The 27636-nt window shown below is 37.4% G+C and overlaps 1 protein-coding gene across 1 annotated transcript in view; it reads right to left on the bottom strand.

Moving 5' to 3' along the window:
- Positions 1–27636, bottom strand: part of ATXN7L1 (ataxin 7 like 1) — a 122325-nt gene that overhangs the window by 62092 nt on the left and 32597 nt on the right. Inside the window, exon 2 of the mRNA XM_009289043.1 lies at positions 19375–19479. Coding sequence (XP_009287318.1) covers positions 19375–19479 — 105 coding nt within the window. The remainder of the gene's footprint in view (positions 1–19374; positions 19480–27636) is intronic.

Raw genomic sequence — 27636 nt, 5'->3', positions numbered from 1 at the left:
CAAGAAGCTGGGAGGGGGCACAGCCAGGACAGCTGACCCAAACTGGCCAAGGGGATATTCCATACCATGCGACGTCATGCTCAGTACATAAACTGGGGGGAGTTAGCTGGGGGAGGGGTGACCGCTGCTCGGGAACTGGCTGGGCATCAGTCGGCGGGTGATGAGCAATTGCATTGTGCATCAGTTATTTTGTATATTCTTTTATCATTATTATTTTCTCTTCCTTTTCTGTCCTATTAAACTGTCTTTATTTCAACCCACAAATTTTACTTTTTTTTTCTCCGATTCCATCCCCCATCCCACCCGGGGGGGAGGGGAGTGAGTGAACGGCTGTGTGGTGTTTAGCTGCTTGCTGGGTTAAACCACAACAACATTTCATTGCAAAAAAAAAAAAAAACTTCTAATCCTGCCACTGAAAATTCTCTAGAACCTAAACTTTAAAATAAAAACATATTGCATTTTTAATTTGCCCCAAAGTTTTCAAATAAAAGATGAACTGGAAATACAATAGTCGCACTATTTTCTCTCTTAGTTAATTACAAATAATTTTTTTTAGTTAAATTGAGAATTAATTGAGAATTAAAAAAAAAGCTCTTACTACATTAAAACTAAGTTCTACATTAAAACAAAGTTTCACTATACTAAATCCAGTAAGTCAGCATGGAATAAATAAAATATAGGTTGCCCGTCAAAAGAAAAAAACAGTATGAAAGACAGTGTAACACTGTTAGGCATGAAGATGTAAATGTTCATTTGCACCACAAGCAAAGTAGTTACTGCATTTCTTGCAACACTATATGAATATTCCACATATTAAGGAAAGAGAGATCACTAAAGCAACAGACATCAGGAAGCCTTTTGATAATGTAAGAATAGATGGATTGCAATCAAAGTTAAAAAGCAAACTGCAACAGTATGAGAACTTTTCTGTAAATGGCTAATCCACATTAATAAAAACACTACTAAACATCACTGCAGTTAATCTTTTACTTTAGATTAATATCGACTAAGAGAAATCATATTTTAATGTAACAGTATGGGTTACATTTTAAAATTCTTTAGTCATTTTTGCCATCAGTACAATCTAATGTTTCTAGGAATGCAAGTTATTTTTATTAGGCAGCCAGCTGCAGACATTGCTGGAAGTTAACTACGTTAAGTTCCAGAAAAACTGGGAAAATTACCATTCATATGCTTTCAAAAGCTTCCCAAACACGTGAATGGAAGCTGTGTTTGAATGGCAAAAGCCAAACAATTTTGAAACTAGATTAAAGGAAATAAATAGTGATTTATTTGCAATATATCTTTTTAAGCACAAGCAGTTTTAGGTGGAATAGTGACCAAGATTTGGTCCATGCTTACAAGAAGGTACTACTGCAATGATATATTATGAAATAATCTTTACAAAATGAAGTATGAGCAACTGCTTTAAAGAATTACTTTCATGCACACAGCGCTAGGGAAGGCAATGATGACTAATGGGGAGAGGCACTGCTCGGCCAGCTGAGTCCCACAGCGTGGGGGAGTCACTGCATACCAAGGCATGCTTGCAGGGAAGGAAAAGCAGATACTCTTACATTGTGGTGAAAATATAAGGCAATAAAATAAATAACCTGCTCAGCCTTTCCTGCTGTTGTTTTTTTAATACAATTAAAACAAGCTGCTAAATGTCAGTGTAATTATATGAAAATTCCCTTTGCTATCACTTACGTAAAGCTAATACTGAATGACTACCTGTCTATACTGCCTTCACCTAAAGACAGGTAAGTCGAGGTCTCCATGTCCATACCACATGACAATATGTGCAAAGCCCACATGATAAAATCTTACTTTTTGTAACAATATTGATTCTTGAAATTTCAACATTCTTCCATTTTACAGATAAATCAACAGAAAAAGGTATTTTAAGCCACAGCACAGCTTCCTATAAAATACTCAGCATAGCTGTCATGTTTCAATTGAAGAAAGTTATTAATTACTACAGCTTCACCCAGCAACACTTCTTATGCATATTTCTAGATGATCTAATTAAACTTCTTGGTCTTAGTAAAAAAAGCAGTTTAGTTTTTGCAAATAGGTATACTTTTTTTTTTTTTTTAAGCAACAAAAATAGTCAATGTTTCAAAATTTCCAGAAGTATCTTTAGGTGGTCTGAATCAGACACTTAATTCAAGTTACTTCCACTGCAGTCTCTAAGGGTGTAAAAAGCAGCACCAGCTAACATTACGTTGCCCACATTTTATTCTCTGAGCATGCAAGGAATGGCACTAGCTCAGCACTGTGGCCACTCAACTTTATCAAATCTTAGAAAACTTACATGAAAGTCCTTAGCAGAAACTTTGCAGACTCAGAGCCCCAAAACCATTTCTCCCAAACAAGACCAGTACACATCTTGCTAACCAAGGGGATCTCAAAGCAGCCAGCTCTACCTGCATAACGTAACATGCCCGTGCTATACCTGTGGTCCTCCTTCAACTTGGAGGGTTGAATTATTTAAGAACAAACCGACCTCCCCCAAACTAACCGTTAAATGGAACATTTTAAAAAACAATTGGGACTGATCTGTGTGGTTCAGCTGAAGCTGAGCTCTAAAGTGAAGCATATCAGAAAAATGAGAACGGCAAAGCTTAACCAGTAAAACCAGCTTAGGTCAATACTGATGCTGTCTCATCCAGTGTAAACGTATTATGTGAACTGCACTAAGAAAAAGAATCATAGTTTAAAGGGGGAAAAAAAAAAAAGCAGGGCCAGGCAGGGTGAAATAGAGCCTTCAAAAGCCCAGCACAATTTGCAACACAAACACTGAGGAGCCAGCAGCTTCCTCTTTGAATGAAGCAAGGGTCTGACCCCTTCCTGTGTCACAACTCCCCGCACCACAACTCCCCGCACTTACTTAATACGTTCTCTACTGGCAGTAAAACAAACATCAATTCTATCAGCTTCCCAGACACATGTGTATCAAAAAAGACACCGTATCAATATTACATCCAGTTTACTGCCCAGTAAGATTACTTGTGATGAAATAGTTATAACTTATATTTCATAAATTAACATTAAGTTTTTTAAGCAGATGCCATACAGCCACATAAGAACACAAAATGACCGCTCTAAAATTTACAAGAAAAACACAAGGAGACCATAAAGAAGATGCTACCTTGGCATCCAATGTAACTCCAAAGGTATGCTTTACAAAGCTGAGTTAAGCCACGCTTTATGCATTCATTTCCCTCACAGACATAAAATGCCCAGGTCAGATCTTCAATTAGCTGACTCCTACACAGACACAAGTTTCAGATGATTATGTTAATTGAAACTAAGGCGGCTGTAATACTTTTTTGAGAAGATTTTCTCATAAAAGAGGTTTCAAAAAATGAAAGTAGTAGTGGACCCCTCGAAAACCTGTTTGGGTAGATCTGAGTGGAGTACAGTTTGTATTTGCCAAAGCTAAAGAAGGGAAGACTGCAAAGTAAAGGTGTGATACGATGCAGCAGCAGAGATGACAGTTTTGTTAGATCATAAATACATAAAAGCATCACCTGTTTTACTTAACAGTTAATATTATGCAACTCTGACTGCAGAGAGTCAGTTGGCGTACGTATATTCTCTTGCCATTAATCAGAACTTTCCAATAGATATTCTAACTTTCCTTAAGCGCTAAAGAAAATAATTACATTGTGTTTTCTTTTTTGTTTTGTATGTATGTTTGGAAAAAATAAAATAATTTAAAAAAATAATCGATCTAACTCTACAGTAAACGTCAAACGTTAAAAAAACAAAACCAAGACACAAGGCAATTCTACTAAAATGACATTACACTAAGATACTTTAAAACCTGAAAATCTTTCTGTTTTATAAAATGGAACTATGGAGCAAAAAAATCAATGAATAACTAATGGTTAAAACAAAGTCTTGCATTAAGTTAGCTGAATTTTTAAGTGTTCAGCGGAATATATTTGTTTCTACAGCTCTCTTTTGAAACCATGATACTTGAGGCTCTATGTATCATTTATTTGAACTTTGTTTCATCTCAGTGATACTACCTATCTAGAATTGTCACCTGTGAGTTAAAAAAACAGAACCAAACCCACTCTGTCTGCTTAAACAATGCTTCTGGTACAAATGCTGGCAACAACTTCGTAATACCTTCATATAACTGCATCACATGATAAGCAACTGGAAATAAAACTGCCCTAGGCACAGGGGCTACTGAGTAACTTGAATCCCCCTCTGCGGATGAAAGCAAAGCAGAAGAGACTGAAGCCAACTTTGCCAGGTTTCACTGATGCAGATCCCAGAAATGGAAGGGAGGAAGGCACTTCACCTTTTCCTGCCTGCATTTCCAAAATCTGCCTTTATATTTTGACTTTTCACCACACAAAGAGTGAACAGGCCACTCACCGGCTCAAGATGACTGGGCATCCTCAAATTAGGGCAGAAGGAACAATTCAGCTTTGTTCCCTTACGCCCCTCTACAACAGTTTGCTGCAAGTGCTAAGAGAGAATTGCGACGGGAAGGCAGGAAAGCACGTGGATAAAACTGGCACAAAGTGTTGAGGAGGAACGACCTCAGAGAGTGTACAGTCAGAATCTTCACTTGACCCATGCTTTTCAACTGTCTGTTTCCAAGAACTCAAAAATTGGGGAATGACTGAATAGGTATCGTAATGATCTCAAAACTACTAATGTCTGTGAGACATGGTAGTCCAGTATTTGTGGTTTTGTTTCTCTAGTTTATAAAAATAAACTAGAGTGAAAGTTGTGAATCTAACATGGACTGGATATGAAAATATCCTGACTTGCCTCTCTTCCTAGTTCCCTTAAAAAAAACCAAAACCCTGCTGAGCATGTTCCTCGCTGCAGCGTTGCTGTTGACCTTTCATTCTTGCCCCTTTTCAAATGCAAAGACAGTCTAATTTTGATCTGATTTATTCCCAGCCTGCCAGATAAGGCTTATGGAGCAGTAGGGATCTGGGCCACAGAAGAGAAGAAAACCCCAAAATATTCCAGTTCTTCCCAAGTCTGACGAACAGACACTAGATGAAGTTTTCACGACTCCCAGGACTCCAAGCTAGGAAATGTGAACTGTGGCACTGGGGTTGCATGTAACGTCCTTGTGCACATCCTCCTTCTGCTCTTGGGGGAAAATATAAAGGGCTGTTTTTTTGGTTTGGAGTTTGTTGTGTTTTTTTTTTTTTTTCTTCCCTTTTACCTCTTTGCAAGAAAAAAACCCTGACCTCAATAGGACAAATGTTACAGGGCACCTGAGGTATTATCATGCCATGTGTTAGGGTATATTTAACTCACTGCACGTATAGCCCATAGCTCTCCACAGCCGCCAGACCTACTGGACATGAGCTGTGCAGCGATGAGACAAGACGAATCATAAGGGAACGCTCAGGCTTTGTCAACCAACCCACTGCTGGTAACTGCTGTCTGAGCATCCTGACTGTCCTCAAAATTATTTTATAGTCAGGATGCAGGACCAGATGGTCAGATCTCCTTTGACAATACTACTTTTTATTTACATGAAAACACAGTTTTAGTTGGGAAAAAAAATTGTAACCAATTCTGCTATGAACAAATGTAATGAAAATGTAGTCCCTATTCTGAGAAGTTCACTATAAATTATATATTTATAACACATCAGTAGTTATCACTGATCCAACAAACACAGAAGCTGATATTATTTTGGCTTCCATCCCCCAAGTATCAATTTACGATTCTCTGACAACTCTGTGACTGGCTTTATTTCTCTTTTACAACCAGCTACTTCGGCTTGGTTCAGAGAGTGGATTTGTTTTTAAAATTCTGACTGATAAAATACTAAATATTTCTAAATATTTTTTTATTAAAAAGCCATTTAAGTGCTAAGTCTCTAAACAAGAGAAAGGTGGTGAACCCCAGTTAGATGACTACTTCCCCGATGAAAGCACTCACCTTTCTGCAATCAATCTGAACCCAAATCTTCCCTTCTGCAGAAGAGGGCTCTGACTATGAGGACAAAGTATTGTGAAGGGTGTTGAGAGGGTTTGCTCTCCCTCCCTCCTGCTGAAATTATTTCAACCTTTTATAAACATGTTTCCTGAACCACAGATTGGATCCCAAGTGAGTATCTTACTTGTCAAAGTTAGGGATTAACTCTCTCTCTTACTCTGTTCAACAGCTATTTAATTATTTTATGCAAAATAAAAACATCAATAGGAGAGAAGAAATCAGTGTGGACTTGAACTTTTGTCTTCCAGTAGCAGAGGCACCCAGTCCCTCAGTCTGCAGGTAATTCTGAGCCTCTCTCAATCCTTTCCATTTCTTTTCCATATAAAACACACAATTGGAGAAGCGGGCAAAGCCTCGCAAGCAGAGTTGTTCCACCACTCCCTGGCAGATGAGATATCTCAGTTCCCATCAGCATTTCTTTATGGAAAGGAGAACACAGTCCATGTGAGTGATTACAAACACCCATTGACACCAGGTAGCCTGCTTAAGGTGCTCTTGATTCAACTCCCCTCAGATTAGGGAAGAAAAGGGTAAATAGGATGTCCCACATTGTACATTAACTGTTGTAATCTCCACACTAGCAGCCAAAGGATCAGAAATAATTTTGCAGACCTAGACTTTAATTTCCTCTCTTTTTTCTTCAGCCTCCTGAAAGAAAGAGTTTACCTCAGGCCAAGTGCAACACTTCACCTCCACAGGCAAGAAATTTATTTTGGTAAGAAAATGAGAGAAAAATTAGTTATACTCAAGCCATTTCTTTAATGTGAAAAACCTGTGTGTTTTCTTCTTCAGCAAGATATAGGAAAAAAATCCCATTTTTTCCAAATGCATCTACCCAGGAAGTGGCAATAAACCACTCCCTAGTAGTTACTCTAGAATTAAGGCTACAATTGCATTCAGAGTGCAATGGATTGATCAGCCAATATATATGTATACATACAGAAATGCACATGCACACACAGACACATATGCGTAAATAAAACTTTGCTTCTTTTCTAGTCCTGACAAAAATGACCTTCATGGTCCAGAAGCTCCGAAGGACTTGGAGATCCTGTCTCCAACTGAAGCAGTGGCAGAGGAGGCTGCAAAGTGGCTTGACAAAGCCAGACCATCTGTATTTATCCAGGAGCTCCCCAGAAGCCACGGATGCAGTTACTGAACTATTAACAAGTAAGCAAAGCCTCTCACTGAAAGTCACCTTGTACCTGAAGATCAGAAGGCAACAACGACATCTGGGAGAGTGCAAAGAAATAGAGAGCAGCAAGTCTGAAACGTCTCCAAGCCAGAGGGGTAGAAGCTGAAATAAGGAAGCAAGTTAGTGTACATATAGATAAGTATGATGTACTGTGGAAAAGTCAGTGTAGTTTTGCGAAAGACTGTTATGAGTCACAAATGTCCTGGAAGGCATAAAGGGACATGTGGACAAGGGAAATCCAATTGACACAGTCTACTTAAATTTCCAAGTGAAACGAGGCCATGTATTCACGTTTCTTAAAGGAAAGATAACTGCTGTGAGACAGGAAGGAGGGTTCCAACCCCCACCCAAAGGCTAAGAAACTACTTACAGGGCAAGGAAAAGAGGGTAAAAATGGTCCTCAAAGAAAGAACTTCAGCAGTGGCATGTGGCAAGAGCATTAGGGCATGAACTATTCAACATATTCAGAAATGATCCAAAAAAGAAGGTGGTTAGTGAGAGAACAAGATCTTTGGTCTGTAATGACTCAGAGTACTAAAGACGAAAATCGGCAGATTGCAGAAAGACCTAACATTACTGAGCGGTATAATAAAATAGTAAATGAAAGTCAATGTAGAGAAATGTAAAGTGACAGACATGGAAGAAGACGACAATCTTAACTTTATATACAAAATGATGGTCTCTGAATTATTGTTACACAGTAATGAGATACTGGTCTTGTAACAGTTCTATGAAATTATCATCTCAATGATCTGTAGTGGTCACAAAGGCAAACCAAATGTTAGGCAAGGAATATAGCACATCATACCACTGCATCCCTCCTTTCAAAAATGGTTTAGCAGAGTTGGGCAAGATACAAAAAACCACATAGCAGAGACATGGACAGTCTGCAACAGTGACAATTAGATAGATTTGGACTCGTCAAACTGGATGAGTGATGACAGTGGAGGGTTATGATGCACATTTATTATGAAGGTGGACAGGAAATGATTGTTCGTTGCTCGTTCAAAAACAAACCAAAAAAGGAGGTATTTCTTCACAAAACGTATAGGTAAGTTTTGAGAATCCTTTCCACAGGACCCCATAGCTCTCAAGCTTCCATTAAGTTCAAAAAACACTGGGTCGACAAAATTGTTTAGCAGCACAACGACAAACACCAGACTTTTCTTTTCAAGATTCAATTTCTTGCTGCACCATTTCTATACACATCTTACTAAACATGCAGTTCTGCACTGTGCTCTTCTCCACAGCCTTAACTGTCTGGTCCTGACTATGCCTTTCCTGCCCATGCAAAAATGCTGAAAAGCTTTACTGCTCATTTCAGCATTCCCACTAAATGCATCTGGCATTAGACGGTGACAAAAAGATGTCTTTAAACAGCAGACTAATCCTTTGTTGTCCTAGCCAAATTCAAAAGCATTATTTTTACTCATATCTTACAGTTTTCATCTACCTAGAGTCACAGAATGAGAAACACTTGTCTTCAGACTCATTTGGACACGCACAATACTACCACAAGTTTGAGAAAGCTTAAAGTACACACAAGGATGCACTGGTCCCCCTAGTTCATGCAATCCGATCACCACCACACACACACTAAAGCAATCTGAAACACCTATAATCCATGTTGACCTTTTCACTATTGTTGGTCAATTACTGGTCCATGTTTCAGCTTGCACAGATGTATTCCTGCTTCAATATTTTGAGGTAAAAGCGGCATCAAAAATGAGACTCCTCCCTGCCAATCCTTCTCCTAACAAACCAAATTAAAAAATGAAACAATTTTTCAATCACCAATCTCAAACCTAAAACTAGATTTAAAATAAAATTAAAATTCTCTAGTTACACAATTAGTAAAACATAACATTGATGATACTCATGAAAAGAATACCTTATACACCACAGGGAATAAATTGAAAGCAGACCTAGCAAATAATGATACATTAATGCTTGCCTTAAACACATTTCTCATATGCAATGCTTGATATTTTATATAAGTATGGTATTAGTTATACTTCACTAGTTGCAGAGCGGATGCTAGGGATGATAAAAGATAAAAGATTATTTCGCAGAAACAAGAAGCCTGTTCAAAAAAGGGGGGGGCAAATCCCAGAACACTAGTCAAAGAAAATGTTCCTGGTTAACAGCATCACTAGTCTCACAAACATAAATAGCTAATGAGGCAAGTTTCCTAAATTTTAGGAAATTTAGGTAGGCTTTGGTGCAGGAAGCTAAACCAAGTATCTGAAATTGAATCAAAATCAAAATATACACGTAGTGAGGTGAATGAGTTGCCCATCATCATTTGCCTAACATATTTTAAACAGTTCTTTCATTATATCTTGTAGAATGTAATTCCATTAATCTATCTAGATGAATGCAGAAAGTTGTGTTTTGAAAACAGAAGCCTACAGTGCATCTAACCTATCTGTAATAATAAAATATATTATAGAACAAGGACTAATTCAATATTTTAGATTTTAATACAACAATTATTACACTAATATCACCAGTTAAATATAATAGCAATAAGCTATTAAGATAAGTGTATGAATCACTACAGGACTGTGAAATGGGAAACACACGGAGCTTCAGCTGTATTTGAAATGATGAGAATTTTAAGTACAGTATTTTATACATGCAAATAAAATGTTTTGAATAGATTTGGCACTAGTCAGGTACCAAGAGGTTGTGTACTACTATTACAATGAAATAAACAGAACTTACTAGATTTTAAACATGGAGCTGTGACAAACATGCTTGCACACTAGCAGAAAAATATCATATTAAAATAAACAAAAAGAAATATTTTAAAAATTAAGAAGGTATACAAAATCTGGGATAAATATCATTACTGAAAATTGAGGGAAAAGTATCTAAAGTAGATTTGCAAGCCTTGTACTAGCTAGTTTACCACAGCTGAGATTTCCCTCTACTAAAAGATAAGAGTTTTTTTAAACACCAAGTAAAAAAATTTCTTCATTAAAGGCATTTAATGTAACTACTTCCAACTTGAAAAAACCATAAAGCTCTTGAACTACAGCTCGGTATTTATTTCAATTGCTCTCCATTGCACCTCTATGAAAAAGGACATATGACTATCCTATCATCCTCCTGCATGTCAAGGGACTTTTGTCTTTCCCACTGCACCCCAAGTGGCCTGTAGATGTTAGAAAAGGCAACGGAAACATTGTTGGAAAGTAGTATTTCAGACTATCAGAAGTAGTACTTCTAGAAACTAACAAACTGCCATTCCAGTTTTCTTTCCACTCACCATTGTACATAACAAGGTAGTCTAATCCTCGCAGCTGTGAGGGCCAGAGTCATACTCTGGGGTCATCCAACCTCCTCCCAGGCCCAGTTCTCCAGCTCTGAAGGGAGCCCTGAACACACAAGGTGAGTTGCACCTCCAGCCCCACCTGCCACCTCACATGCAGACTCAGCAACCAAAACTCATGGCACAGGAGATGTTCAGCTGCTAGAGAAGACACTACCCAAAAATTTCTGCTGTTTCCTTTGGAAACAATAGTCAACAGACAAGAATCAACTTTATGAGCCAGTTTATAGTAAAAATTTTAGCACAAGGAAAGTAAGAAGTTCCTAAACTTGTGATATGCTTTGCAAGAAATTGCTAAACACTAACAGTAGAAATTGCAACAGTCAGAAAAATTAACTAAACCCAAAATGTTTAGACAACTGCTAAAAGTCATGGTCAATGGGCAGGGCTATATGCAGACAAGACTTCTACAGACTTGAAATGGAACTTAAAATATTTGGTAGTGACTAAACCAAATGTTAATTACCTTCTGTAACACATGCAGAGCGAAACACTGTACTACCAAAAAACCCCACACCCTGCTCTCAAAAACCCCACCACATCTTCCGTGTCTGATCACATGCAGGATAAACAAAGAGATAACAGAGAGAAGAGACTTGCTCTTAACACTTCTATACTTTTGAATACAGTGAAGAAACAATGACTTCTTATTTGGGCCTTTGGCAAATTCAGATTGCACTTCAAATTTCCTTTCTTTACAGTGCCTCACAATTTGATATAAAAAAGGATTTGTTCTTGCTTATCTTTTACTCACCAAAACACTTCCAAACAGTGAATTCAAAAAGCTCTTAATTCTGTTTTGGACTTTATCTAGGAGTAGGATGATGAAGTCTTTTTTTAAAAATTATTTTAAAAAACGTTCCTTCTCTGACATGGAAGACATCCACCTTATTCAGACCAAGTAAGACACACTATGGAAAACTTCACGCCAAATACTCCTGTTTTTAATTTTGCCAGATTTTTACAGGTTATGATGAAAAATTTTCACTATACCTTTCCCCTCACTATACAACCCCCATCCCTCCAGCAGTGAAGCAGCTGGAAGAATGATGCACTAAATGCAGCCCTGTAAATTATAGTATGTAAGAGATTAAACTTAAGCCTAATGCTACAGTCAACCTTCAACAGCTGAGTTCTATTAATGGACACTCCTTATAAGAAATCCTTATTTGTTACTATTTAAAACTACATCTCTATTAATTTCTTGACTGAAAGAAATTACAAGTGATATGTATCTCCCATCAATGCCATGACAACACCACCCAGTTCAAGTATGTACTGCATCGTTTACCACAATTTACATGAAATAAAAAAAAAATACAAAAAGGTTCACTAATCAAGTACTATCAATGAATACACTATGCAAAGAGATAAGCTAATTTATAATGATAGGAATTATGTGTAAACGAAAACAATACACTTCCAGTGCACTGAAAAGCCCAGTGTCATTATTATTCTCTCAATCTACTTCCTATGTCAATTTATTTAAGATCATCATTGTAAAATTACAGCACAGTCAAGCCACTGTAAAGGCACAACTTAATCAATGTTTTACTTCCAGAAGAGGGGGGGGAGTTACTATGCTTAATAGCAACTGCATACATGTGTAGCATTCTGTTCACTGCTGAATGTTTTCTTCTGTTGAATACTCACTGCTCCCCAATGCACAATCCTTTGAGATTCAATGCTGCCAAAATGTTCCTGCTTTCTCATTCAAAGAATCTTTTGAATGAGATTTTCAATTATTGACACATCAACCTAGGGCGAATTTTTGAAGTGCAGAAGTTATCTATGGGAAGTTGTCAGCTTCCTACTTACACTACTCATTGACCTTGTAACTCTCTATATATCATATCTATTTCTGTATCTGAACTTCTCTGTTTTAGGCTCTGTCACTGATGATGAATTAGTAACAACAAAGAAGAAAGCAGTTTAAGCAGTGGGATGATAGTAGAAAATATTAAAAAAGCCAACCCTACCAAATATTGTGCTGCTTGTTTCTACGCAAGCACGTCAGCACGTCTGAACACAGCTCCACTTTTAATTCGCGCTAGACTAAGAAAAGAAAACACAACAAACTCCTTCCAGTCTCAAGCAGATCTCAGCAACCTGCAAGGTTGCTTTTACATTACATTTGCTGTTGCTCTGAGCATCAGTTGCACATTTTTCAGTACCTATCACAGTCTGTCCCTTTGATCTGGGTGTTACTGTCTACATTCAGGTTTACTTTGTCTGATACATCTCCAATGCAAAAAGCATGCACTAGTCTTGTTTTAGCCTGCGTGCCCGGTGGTTAGGACATCTTCCTCTCCTAGGAGGTGGAAGATGAGAAAATAGCTCTTAGGTAGTGAGGCTACTAAATCCAAATCTCTTGCTTCCTGAACAAGTAATTACAGAGAAGGTAGGATTTTTTCTTTTTTTTCCTTGAATGAACATGGCCTTGTCAATGTCTCTTTAGTTGAGCTCTCTCCAGGGCACACATGAAAAAACCAAGCTGTTTGCAGTCCTGGACGAGCACAGTAGCCAATACTGAGGTGACCAACACTCTCACTCTTACGGGTGGCTAAGAAGGATTTTTATTTATTGCTTCATTTGACTCAAGTATTAAAATGTCAATTGATTATCTTTTATGCATCTAAGTGCTTTTCTGAATCTGGCCAGAGTCTATCAGCAGTTAGGATATAGAGCTGGTCTCTCCAAGGAGTAAACAAAGACAGATTTTGCATTTCTGTATCTATTCAGAGTCTCAAGAATTGCTGACAGTCTAAAAATACGGCACTCCAAGAATATGTAGGGAAAAAGATGAATTCAAAGGAGTGCTGTTTTAGTTTTGCCTTTCCAAGGGTAATATTTGCTCTGCCTGGATTGTCCATGCAGCTATGTATTATTTGAGTTCAATGGGAAAGGCCGTGCGTTGTGCCCCCCCCCCCCCCCCCCCCCGCCATTATGCTGGGCTTGGAAAACTTACAATGACATGGACATAACAGACCCACATAATCTGCATGTACCATTGCAGGAACTACAGCTTAGATTTTCATCGCAAACAGGAGACAGAGGGTTATGCCACTGGCTGTACTTTGGTCTCGAAAACAGATTTCTGATAGAACGACTGTAAAGCTAAAGCAAATTTTTTTGTATGCTTTCAGCTATTAGGGGTTTCCAATTTAAAGTAATGGAAATGAAAGTTTCAGACAAAATCAGTGTATCCTAGGCAATTGCACAAGTAAAAATGTACAAATAAGGTACACACAACACATTCAATTCCTTCTCCCCCCCCACGCCCACCAAAAGAAGAAGAAAACTGGGATTCTTGTCAGTCTAGCTGCTACTGTTTCCATATTTAACAAAAAGCAGGAGGGATGAGAGTAATTTTCATTATTTTAATTCTTTTATGCAGTGAAACCTAACCATGTGACAACCAGAAAGTTATTCAATCAATAATGATATCATATAACAAGTTTTGACAAGGCTGTGAAAAAAGAAAATCGCAGTAACAGAAGGAGAATCACTCAAAATGCCATCGTCCTTGAAGGGCACAAGAGCGCTCCCCTTGATAAAAGGTCAAATACAATGGATAAAATATTAACAATTACAAAACCCCAAACAGCTGTATTTAATAAAAAACAAGGCATTGAATTAATTGAAAATAATATCAAAACTGAAAATAATCCATCAAATGTGACAGTGATACCTGTATCAAAATCCTTATACAAAAAAAGATGCCAGCTAGTAATGTTCCAGCTCATGTTAAGAAAGCAGATCATTCTTATTCATACTGTAAGCTCAGCCTTCTTGTCTTTAATAGTGGTTCATTAAATTGTAACGCACAACTATTACAATGTAAAATAACTAGTCTGAGTAATTCAAAATATATAACCCTCTCATAGGAAAATAATTATGATATGGAAGGGAAAATAATTTATTTATATTCTTCAGTGCTCCATTAATTTCTAGCTTGTTTTTCTTTTAAATGATGCTTATACAGACAAACAGAAGGATGAAAAGAAAATACCCTTTTCAACTTTAATGAGGACATGAAGATGTCAACCCAAGGATTTATAACTCAGAAGTAATGAAAATCAAGGGTAGTTTTTTTTCTTTTTTAAGGAGTAAGAATTTCTACTTCTTAATTAGACGCCTGTTAGAATAACCTGAGAGACAGGCAGGATAGATAGCAAAGAGCCTTCAATAAAGAAATTAGCAAAAGAATGCTAATGGTCATTTCTCCTTGACGAAGCAGAACTGTTCTCCTTTGTACACTACGACTTCATCAAATGGGGATTTAACTATTCAGTTCATTAAGATACCCTCCACAGTTTTGGAAACTGTTCCAGAGTCTGTCTGTAAACTAACTTTGATGGTTATACTGCAGTTATTGTTTAACCAAGCTGCATTATTTAGCTTGGCTAATTCACCTCTTCCCCTCAACTTTACTTTTAACACTGTCCTGTCATTAATTTATTTCCTCATATTAAAAGAAAAAGTCAAGATGGTTTGACAAACTCTCTATATGTACACTGCTTGTTCTTCACTGTGCCAGAGCTACCTTTTATGACAGATTTTCCTTTCAACAGGAAAATAATAAAGTTAACGAGCCTTTTATTGTATGGAACATTTGAAAAAAACCATAACCAGAACTCTATCTGATGCTCTTTAGTCTAGTAAAGGACAATGCAGTATAAGAATATGAAGCTTTACTCTCTCTGGGGCCAAAGGAAAACAGAAACCTCCCCTGGGAAACAGTATGGGTCCCATCTTAACAAGTAACAGACAGACTGTCACAGAATTGGAGTTAACAGAAGTCATATGGACAGAGCTCAGCATAGGCTGCCACCCTAAAAATCTCCTAGAAAACAGATATATTGGAGAAAAAAACACAAACAAACAGCAAGAACATTATGGTACTTCAGGGATACTAAACCACTACATTTTTTGTCCCCCAAGAAGTGCTCTGTATCTTCATTGAGGTCGGCATTTGAGAACAAAGTCTCAAAACTAAAATTCCCCATGTGCCAAATACACTTAGAAATGCTACAAGCTGTATAACTAGACTGCCTTCTCATTTCAAACTACTGTATGGAGAAATAAATACAACTACATGTTCACACATTAAAAAATATCTAAGATATTGTATCACTGCAACAAGTTACTCAAAAGAACTGGCTTCAGAAGCAAAACAACACTATTTCAACCCTATTGTTGATGACATTATGATATACTATTTTATAAGTGCAAAATAATACTGAATGACCTCAAGAAATTATTTGATTTATACAGTTTATCCAGCAGCCTATAACAACAAGTCTGTCTTTCAGCTGGGCTTACGCCATATGTACATGAATGATTTAATCCTTACAAATGGATATAAATGTTCATCCCACAGATACAAGGACGTGAAACTGCTCTTAAAAATAATTCAGTATTTCTCTGACTTAGAGGCTAGAACAGACCTACTACTTTGCAACACTGAGCTGTGTTTATTACAAAGACTCTCAAGTCCAGCAAGCCAGTCCTCTAATTAGCCAGATCTCTTACCTTCCTGATTTCTACTGGTCTAAGGTTGTATGATGCATCACCTCCCATTAAAAAAGCCTGAACCACAACCAGATTTTTCTCTTCTTCTGCTTGATATTCCAGGAATCAAACCCTTAAAAGTTAAATAACAACATCTGCCTCTATAATCTTCACAACTTCCCACTGCCATCAAGGATGGCTGCCACATGTCTGAAATTAGAGACAAATGAAACAGCGGGTCTTCTTACGCTCTGGAGAAAGGCAAAGGCTCAAGAGAAGTGTTACAGAAACATTCGCTAAACTAAGCATTCCGGTGCTGTTCCAAAGCCAAGACCTTCAAGCTACAAGGCAGGGAACCTAGAAACAGAAAGCACGTGTCTGGCACGGACCTAAATCCTTACTGAGAGAATATGGACTGGATCTTACTAGGCATATTAGTAACAAACCACACTTTGTGGGAGATTCTGGGATAGATCTCTACAAGTCCTTGTCAGTAGCAATAAAGACTCCCCGTGATGCAGCCTTCAAGAGCCAAAAAACCAGCAGTGGCTTCTAATGCTTTCTCATTCCATTGTCTTTGTTACAACTTTAAAGCTGCTATTCAAGACGTGTAAAATAATGCATTCTATGGTAAATATGACAGCCTAAAATACCTCAAAGTCTACTGACAGGCGTGTTCAGCATCACTGAATTCACAGGTATACTGCTGCATGGCCTAACTAATTAAACAAAATCTGATCCACCAAATTGATTGTGTCCAACAGGTGATAAAACCTGATAAACAGGTGATTTAACTGAAAGTTAAATATTCCTGCTTCACAGAAGAGCCCAGTGCAGCCAGAACCAATGTCTCAAATGAAGCCTTTTCCAGACCTTTCTAAATGGACTATTGATATAATTACATATCCAGTGAGAGATTTTTCAGCCACAAGCAGCTCACGGTTGATCTGTTTTCTAATGCAAGATTTTTATCTTTTTCTCACCAGACAATGCAATTACAGATCAATTAATGAGATCCATGTGTAGCTTTTCTTTAGACCTTACTAATTTCTTATCAAAACAACTATACATTAGTACATGCATATCACTTATACAACATGTAGTACTTTTAACAGATTAATTTTTTGAAAATAAATTATTAGTTATTTTACAATAATTCCCAAGACGTCCAAGAAACCTCCTCTCTTCTAAACCTTCTTTTATATGGTTTTAGTACATCACCTTTTCTGTTTCTTCTTTAAAACATTTTATCTATACATTTAAAGCTCTTCCACAGGCCTTTCAGCAATATTCCAGTACACCTTTCCTGAAACAAATTTGACTAGATTAAGTATAATCTTCAGGAGGTAACACCTTTGGTCAATTATTTTCAGTATTCTCTATTTCTTTTAATACAGTCTCTTTTTTTTTTTTTCTTAAAGTCTTTATTGACTTCAGGCTCTCAAATCAAGCAATTCAGCATTTAACGCACAATTGTTCAGTGTAACAGGACTGCTATAATGAAGATTATGTAAAAGGAGTTGTATAAATAATGGAGTAATAGAGAAAAGAGAAAAAGAAAAAAGGAGTGACTCCCAGGATCTTTGCAGTTTACAGGCAACACACTAACACTGATGGTAACTCATTACTTCCAAAGAGCTCAAAAAGCTCCTTCTAACATGGAATACTTTACTCTCATCTAGAAGCAAAATCATTCTATATGCCTCCTACATGAAAACCGGACCAACTTTCATACTGCTCCCCAAACCAGAAGGTCATGTCCAGGAAACAGCACAACTATGGAAGGCTACAGCAAGGTGTTATATAGGTTCTTTGGCTCTGTAGCGGATCTTTTATTAATGCACCAGTTCAATGTTTATAGTGCCCACTGCACCTATGACCATACGCAGAGAAGCTTTTCTGTCACTGAAAGAATCCTAAGATACCTGAAGCTAGGTAGGAAGCATCCACATATGACGAAGGGCAAGAAACAAATTTTGAAAAAAATAGCAGGACAGCTTGTTAAAACACTGAAATTAACACCTGCCCCCACCATTAATGAGTAAGTCCTTCTCCCACTATACTAATACTTTCAGATCTTTTCTTATTCACTGGATATAAATGCTATATTCCACTATTACCATTTTTTCAATTATTTCAATCTGGGCCAAAGATAGGGGTGAGTCGTACAACTGCCTTTCAATGTGAACACAGTTGCTCCTGGTTGGCTTTTAGCAGTCCATCCATACAAACCCAAGGTAATATTTTGGTAATATCTCTTTAAAAGTAAATAAACTTGTATGTTTTCTGTTCATCCCACTTACATTTTCCCCTTACTGCGTTGCTTTGCTGTCAAGAAGACCGAAAGGGGCACAGGATTTGTGAAGTTTATTTGTTGTAAGTAGGCAAGGAAAATCTTGCTGGGTCTTTTTTTTTTTTCTTAATGTATTGAATTGATTCCATCCTCAGTACTAGTTACCTTTCATTAATATGCAATCACCTTCAAATTAATTTAATTAAACTGAATTTGATTAAACCTCATGCAAAGCTAGCCATTCCAGTCACATTTTGCAATCCTTTAAAAAAAAAAAAAAAAAAAACCAAACACAAAAACCCACAGAAACAAACCACTGGACAAATAACAAATAAACCACTGGATAAGTAATAAATAAACCAGACCTTGGGATGAAGTTTTTCAGAGACTATTTTAAAGTAGTTTGTTAATCAATAGCAAAAATTTCTAACTAAAGTAGTTCTGCTTACAAATAATCAACACAAAAATTGTCATCTTGCTGTTGTCATACTAATTGAGAAATAAATATCTGCACATTTCTGCAGCTTCTCAAATGAACATTTTTCAAGAGAATCTTAACAAATGTGACTCGACCTGCCAGTTATGTAAAAAAAATTAAACCCTATGATAAATATAAAAATAAACCAGGTATACACCTATGCATAAATCCCATCAGAAAACAATCCGTAACATCCAACTTCTAGTTAACGTAGATCAGTATCACAGCCCTCACTTTGCAGCTTTGATAAAAGACAATCCAATGTTAGGCTATAATAGTTTTAGCCTAGCTAGTATCTAACTAACAGGATTTATTTGTTGTAATAGGTTAATTTAGTATAACGACTTCAACTTGAAAAGCTTCAGCTTCTAGACCAACTAATTTAACTTCCTCTACAGGAAATATGCTTATTTGAAGGCATCGCTGGCATTTTCTGTGGAAAGAACACAAGATAACCAGAAAAGTGTATCCGCAATGCCTCTATCATGATCGTATGCAATGATTCTTAAGAGAACCATACGCCAGTTTGGCACTGTAATTCAGGAAAGAAAACATTCACTTACCGCAGTGTGACTGGAAAACCTGTGGCTTGACTACCTGATTGCAGATATTGCACACTACAAGATAGAAATCATCATGAGCTGGATAATGGCCAAATAAGTGCATATCTGTGGGAAAGTTAAAAATATATACAAGAATTAGAAATTATGCTTTAAATATATATTAAGAAAAAAAAATTGAAAATACTGCAGGGCCACTACTGTTATATTAATTTATACAAAGCAAATTTATACACTGCTCCATAAGAGCTTTTTACTATGTTAAAGAGATTTTTTCCCCTCTTCTGGGTTTCAAGGTCCTGTACTAATACTGCAGCCTCATCCCTCAGTCTGAGTCAGAACACAGGCAGCAACACCTTTGTCTTAACACTCACTGCCAAGAAGTGGAATAAGCATTTCTGTACCGGTCAACTGTTGAAACAGTAAAAGAATATGTCTTTTAAAATCTCTGCCTAAAGATCCTTTTAGAAAACATGGCACACGGGTTATGCTCCATGTTACAATATTCCAAGCTTTACTACAGATTGCTAGAGAAAGTCTCCTGCTTAAAACTAGTATAACTACTATACTAGTTATAGTAACCAAGGTCAAGGATCCTACAGCTTAAGATACAGTCAGGAACGTCATCCCTGTTTTGAACCAGATGTCGTGACATGAAATTCTGCTTCTGTGCAAATGTCCCTCCTAGTTCAAATGCCTTGCTGTTTGTTTCCCCAGCAAAAACTCTGGGAAGAGACAAAGATGGTTAATGAGGTATTTCTCAGTGATGGCACGAGGAATTTCATGAAATCAAAAGATGGGTACAATCAGATGATGACAGGCTCTTGTCCCTCTCACCTGAAACACATAATGCAATACATACATTCTTAAGCCATTACAAACACAGAGTAAAATGGGCTTAAATTACTACTGGCCTCAGAGCTCTAACATTACAAGTGAGGTAACTTGTTTCACTCTGCATTGCTCTAACTTAAGAACAAGCACACATACTCATCCACTGCAGCTCAGCTTAGAGGGCAGAAACTCCAGTCACTTTTATGTGCTTTGGTGTGATCATGTCACCACGCCCAGTGTTGTTAACGAAGGTGTTGCTGCATTAGTAACCCCATGCCGAGTATCGGCCGCACAGATTGCACTACCTCTCAGAACAGGGCAGTGACATCTTTATTTAAAGATGTCATAAAATGGCATTCCAGTGTTATTCAGCAGCATCCGAAATCTATAACAGAACTTGCAAATGCGGCTTCTGACTCAGACTGAAATATCAATCTGGCACCTTTTAAACAGGAGGAAAAAAGGAGAAGACCCTCAGTGAAGACAAACATGCACAACAGCACCCATGATTGATAAACATCAACAACTAAATCCTACTTCTCCAGTAAGTCATATTTTTCCTTAAAAATAGTGATTTCTTTCAAAAAGTGACTCAAGCAGGTACCTTATTTCATTAGTTCTTAACCAAAGCAAACATTTTGGCCCTAGAACTATTTTTATAAGTAATTCTGCCCTGGCCTGTACCACTGTGTAAGTAACATCACTGCTGACGATGTCAGTACTTGGCATGATGAAGTGCAAAGTGTCTTCAGCCCCTGAAAACCCCACAGAGGAACAGGGGCAACCCTCTCACGGTAATTCAGGCAGTATCACAAGTAGATCCAAACAGGCTCGTTCAAGCATCCTTGGGCACAAACCAGCACCACCAACCCGCAGGTATTTCATAGTCTGATACGATGTGAATCGTTCCTTTACCCCCTGAAAACCAAAAGCCTCTCCCTATGTTACTGCTTGTACCAGGCTACGAAATCCAGTTGAAAGGTTAACCAATCATGACCCCTTTGCAGTGCTAGTCTTGGACTAACCAAGACTTTAAATGCATTACAGCCAGATGAATGCAATCAACACATTCAACTTAAATTTAAAAGAACAGCAGTGGTGAGGTATAAACTCCTTTAGTAATTTCTTGGTGTAGTTAGTGTTACTACTGATGAAGCCAAAACTGCACAGTCAGACTAAATCAAATCCTCCCTACTAGTAAAACAAACAAAACCCTAAGCAAGCACTACATCTGGCCTGTTTATTTTATTTCTTGTTTTAATGTGGTAAGTCAGTGATCTTAAAAAAATCACTTTACGTTGGCAATTCTTGGCCAAGGGTATTTTTGATCAGAACCTACAGATTTCCACTAACAGCATTGTAAACTCCACAGAAAGGAGTATTTCTCCCAGGTATAATTTGACACAAAGTCTCAGCTCAAAAACATGCATTTAATTACAGTTATGAAATATTTAAAAAATGGTTAAAACATCTCAACAACTTAAAACATTTTTTTCTGCTGTTTGAATGGTCCGGTGACAATCTTGTTATGAAAACATACAGACTTTGCCCTTTACAAACACAAAAGTTCCAACTTTTTTCCATTTTTAAATTTAAGTCCATTTAACCTTCACAGCTCTGTATACTAGCCTTTAAAACATGCCCAACTCTGAGGCGTATGAAGTTCGGCTGGGTCTGAGTCTGAGTTTTTATGAAGTCTGGATGCAGGGAGTAACTTATAAAAACACATAAGGTATTAATACTGGAGAAATCTATCCAAGGCCATAGATGGAATAAGAAAATCAGGTTAGTTCATAGGATCCAAATTCATCTATGTTTTCACCGACACTGTCAAGGAGACAGAGCAGTGAAGGACAAGTTCTGGTACCTGCGAGCTCGCTGCACAACCCTGGTAAACAGCACTGCACCTAAGCGGTAAATAGCAGCATTTGAGTTTTTATGATACTGAGGTGGCAGAAGTTGAGATGCAAAAGAAACTGCACAGACATGTAGGAGAACACACCAAAACGCTGCTGTGAGAAACACAGCATCAAAATGATGCATAGGTGCAGAATAAGTGACGTCCTGAAGCAGCACTTTGGAAGTTTTTTCATTTTGCAGATGCCTAGAAATAGCCCAGTGGAGGTGCAAGCGTCTATTGTAAATGTGAGTCTTCTGATATGAATTAAAGTTATCAGCTACCTGTCAAAAGTCCACTTAAATTAATCCCAGAATATCAAGGACACAAGACCACAGGTTGGAAATCAGAAATAGGAATCACACTACACAAATAAATTGTTATTATTGAATCAGAATAGCTAAAAAACTTAAATTAAACACTATATTTCAGACTGGATTCCTTAAAAACCTCACTATGCGGGAGTTTGTAAGAAAGGAAAATTCATCAAGTCCGAACAGGTTCAACTAACTCTGTTAGTTCATCGATGTTAACAAGATTGGCACAAATCAATTTTTGTGATTAAACTCATGATTTCTAAGCACATACACAGTATATATAAATTACTTTTTAATTAAAACTGTACAAAGCATTAATATTGTCTCAACAGGAATTCCAACTGGGGACACACTTTACTAGGCGTAGTAATATTACAAATGCAATCTGGATCAGAGAATTTACAATGAAGAAAGCAAGGAAAGTTTGAAATGAGAAAGAAAGCAGAAAATATAAACAACTATGTATCTTTTTATACGTTTTCTTTTTTTTAATAAGAATAGTTCAATGCTACCGTGTCCTACTCAAAGCAACCAGGACTGAAGGGTTATTCTGGACACTGGTATCATTCTTAGATCAGATTAAAGCCATTTGACAATCTAGACCTTGCACATGCAGCAAAAAAGACAACGGCCTCTCAAAAAAAAAATTTCTCTTCTAAAGGTAACAATCACACCTCCCTGCCTGCTTAGTCAGAAGCAATGGTGATACGTTTTTCAGGAAAGGTTAATTTTGGAGAAGAAAATGGCCCTCTCCAAAGTTAGCTCAGGAAAGACTTCTTCATGGAAAAAGGTAAGACCACTGAAGAAGACAGCAGATAATCGGTGGATAAGGTAAGAGACTATCAAATAGTACTGAAATAATTATTAAAGTACAAAAAACCCAGGGAGGGACAGAAGAGTGACTGTGAAGAGTCTTTATTTTCTACCAAAACTTAGGTCCCGCCTAAAAGGGAAACAAAGTGACCGAGGTCTGCATTACTCACCCCAGACCGGCATGGCAATCTCTACCAGAGTCTGTGATCTGCTTGTTCCCTATGCGCAAATACAGATAGCTACAAGTCTGAGACAGAAAGAGCTGCCCAGCCCTTCTGGTAAGTAACAGCAGCCCACAGCCCCCATCACAGTTACCTCATTTTACTGGAAGATGCTTTCAGTAGATTTGAAGTAGACTCTTGATGGCAAGAAAGAACAGATAACTTATTTTCCAGTACCCACACGCTTTGCGGAAATGTTATCTATATATACCCCACTCCTTACAGTACTGAATCGTCATTGCCTCAAAATGAAATCTTTTGGCCAGCCATGTCTGTTGATACTGTACATTGACAAAAGCCTTGCTTGAAAATGAGCTGTTCGACTAACAGGATGCGAGTGTGTCCCATATAATGTGAAAAATATGCAAGACAGGTGGAAATCAGAGACAGTGAATGCTGACTGTAGGAAATATGACTTTCCTAGATTAAAATCTTAAACCAAATATTACTTTGTGTATACTTTGCTATGGTGCTTGGAAAATAAATGTAACTTCTGCTTATAGTTTTTATATTACTAACATTTGCAAATAAAAAGACAGCTGTAGCCAAATGACATAGTTTTTTAAGACATCGGCCTGGTAAAATGTGCATTAAAAACACAAATACCATAGAAACAAAAGAAAATGTTGCTTCTGCAAATTGTGGCACAAACACAAAAATGCAAGTGTCAGATACAACTTTTTATCTTCTCCAATAACACACACAAAGGAATTATTTTTAGTAACAAAGCCAGATGACTTATGAAGTTCCTTCTCTATTACTATATAATTCATAATCATTTACATCCAACTGCATAATAAAACACAAGCTAGAAATAATCTAAAACATTCTTCCACTGCAGAATTAAGGTTGTCGAACAGTAAGACCTCACAATATTGCATGGGAAATTAAATTTTTAATGATGGTCTTTTGCTATAAATTATACACACTTTAAACATTCTCTTATATATCAGTTGCTCCACTAAATGTACACATAAAGTCTGCTTTGAAAAATATTAGTGATGTTTATGTGTAAAGAGAGAGAAGGGGAGGGAGGAGGGGAGAAAGACTGTTCAAACACACTGGTTTTAAAACTAACAAAGAAAAGCTACCAAAAAAAAAAAAAAGGCAACGGAAAAAATGGCAATGGACAAAACCAAACCCATGCAGTTTTTCCCGCTCCTGGAGATACAGATTTTCAAACTCTGTGTCTAGAAATGTGCTCAGTATTTCCCTCTTGTTCCACAGAAGTGACAAATCCGTCCGTCATTAAAAAATAGAGGAACGTACAAAATCTTTCAGTGCATTAGATTACTTTTGCATTTGATATTACTTAAAAAACTAAGTAATTTGAACAGTGAATTGAAACTTGAAACTGAAACAATATAAAGACATCTTCAGGGTATTACTCAGACAGCAGTTAAACATGCTTGCATAGACAGGATAGTCTTATCTTAGAAATAAATGTCACACCCTTTCCATTTAACATCAGCTTTATTCTCCCCCAAGTATGGTTTTCCTTTAGTTTTCCTTTTTTACACAAAAAACAGTAAGTTGCTTCAGTAATTAGTTAGCCAGTATAAACTGCATTTTACCTCTGAAAATGCCAGAGTCACAGTTGCAATTAATCACAGAATAATTTAAGCTGAAAGAGATCGCTTGATGTCATTTACTCCAAGTCCCTGCTCAAATCATAGCTAACTTCAGGGTCAGTACCACAAAGTAATGCTCAAACGCATTTCTTTTCTGATGGAAAAATGGAGGTCATGGCTGAAATAACCATGGAATTGAGGAAAAAGTGAAATTAAAATATTCAGGACAGAACTAACATAGGGCCAAACACTATTGTCATAAGTCCTGACTGATGTCCTTTGGGAGTTAATACAAGGATCCGAAGATTCTGCATGCTAAAAAATCAAGCGATTATTGAGAAGAAAACAGAAATACTGGACTTTTCAACAACAGCAATAATAAATGAAACACAACAGTGACGAAGAAAAAAAAAACTGCAGGGAAAAAACAGCAAATAGACTTAACAAGAGTCAGCATGGTAAAGAGTCAAGGTGATGACACCTTTAAACCAGACCAGTAACTTCGAATGGTATGCTGCCTCCCAGGTTAGAGCAATCATGAGGATGCTGGCAATCCTAAAGAATGTTGGGAATTTTTCATTAATTATAGTTTATACAGGAAATACTACCCCCAATGACTCGGAGAGATTTTGTACTACCCTGCCTTATCTAGGCATTTTGAAACCGTATTGAAGATGGAAGTGGTGCCTTCCATTCCTGAAGACTCATAACAAAAGAAAACCCAAAAAGTTCATCATTAGGAATTAGCGATCTAAGCAAATATTGTGGATTAATAGTATCTGCATACCTTTCGTAACAACAATCTGTTTGGAAGGGATTATAAAGTAAGCTACACATCACTGACGTTACTATTTTGCATAAGACACTATACATAAAAAAAAAAAAAGAAAAAAGAAACAAACAGGGGAAAATGTGACAAAGCTTTTCTTCCACAATTCTGAAGACTTTTATTAAATTTATGTAGGCTATTTGCCATCCCAGTCTAAAATAATTCAGCAACGCAGGACCAGAATTGCCTGGGCTACCAGATTAATGCATTGCAAGAATACTGGAAGAGAAAACACCAAACTCACAGGTCTAGAAAGTATGCTGCATACTTATGACACCAAGAAATCCCAGCTTTTCACATCTTAAGATATCTAGATGATATGACAGTAGCTAATGTACATTTTTCCTCCTTGAAAAAACTACTTCTTAAAACTTGCTTATATGGAGGCACACGGCCCCTTACCTCCTGGAGTAGGCAGAAGACAGCTCATCTGCGTATGGAGTCTTTACTGTTGTGTATCTCTGTACACAACTCAGATAAAGTACAGCCTCCAACACCGAATAACTAGTAAAGTGCTCAGCTACTCTTTTGTGTTTGCAAAGGCATTTAATTTCTTCTGTAACAATCTTCTTTCTAGAACACCGTATGACACTCAAAATAAACGTTGTTTTGCAATTTTCTCTTTCAATAGTAAGTCAGGCTGCAGTTCCACAAGAATTTAAACTCATCAAAGTTAGGCACTGGTATGGTCCTTTTCGACTCCAAGCTTCATATTCCTGCCCCTCCCTTGTGCTTGTACCATCAATTAACTGATTACACAAGGAGTCAAATTCAAGACAACTCTGAACCAGGAGCAAAGTAACAAGAGGAAGGACAAAACAAAACAGGAAAAGGTTTTCTGACAGTTTAATTCCTTGAGCTGCCCCACGGCAGAACCTGATGAATGCTACCGCTAGTGTAATGGAGGGGAAGGAAATGCAGAGCCCAGAACTGGAGAGCAGGAGGACCAACAGGACCAAGACCAGTAAAAACTGCTGTGCAGCAGCAGTGCCTCTCTAGCTCGTGCTAAAACCTATCACACAGGTATCTGTGCAATATTTAAGGAAGACACTTGGCTCCAAAAGAAGCTTTGTAAAAATAAAGCTACTCGTCTCTCAGTTAAAGACAGCAGTAAACAAATTTATTGATTTGTACTGTATAAAAACATTCAGAAGCATATAATCTCCTTTTACATAATTCTTTATGTTTCTAACACTTCAGATTACTGAACTAGTCTTTAAAACCAGGTTCCCACTTCACCATTTAACTTTTCAGTTATTTTGTGCAATGTAACCAGACAGGTTAACTTCTACCTTTTCAGCTCCTGAACACACTGGCTTTCCTGCCTGTCCTTCAGCTAAAGAGCCTCCTCATTTCTGATGTGAAGGGTGTAGGTAATACTACTAAGAAACCAGTGCGCATTAAGAGAGGGTCATATACCACTGAGGTCTGTTTGGATGGTTGTGAGAATTTTGGTTAATGCTTTAATTTTTTATCATCAGAGTTTAAACTACGGGGCAAATACAAACATTAAAGCTGCTAAAATATATTAATAAAGTTTAGTGAACATTTGCTTTTGGCCGCTGCAGCCCAGGGCTGGAGTGACAGGGGATGGTCCTGGAAAGGACCAGCTAGAGCAAAGACAGACCGTTTGCTGTCTTGGCAATGCTTTGCACTAGCCCTTCTCTTGCAAGTCCGCATGGAAGAATTTGGAGAGTGGAACAGGGCTGAAAGGCAAGGGCAAAAGACAGTTTAGCAGCGTGACAGGCAATAAAACCCATGCTTGTAACTGACATGGACATCA

This window comes from Aptenodytes forsteri, unplaced genomic scaffold (assembly GCF_000699145.1).
Source record: "Aptenodytes forsteri isolate BGI_AS27 unplaced genomic scaffold, ASM69914v1 Scaffold137, whole genome shotgun sequence".
NCBI lineage: Eukaryota > Metazoa > Chordata > Aves > Sphenisciformes > Spheniscidae > Aptenodytes > Aptenodytes forsteri.
This window is presented reverse-complemented; position numbering and strand designations above follow the sequence as displayed.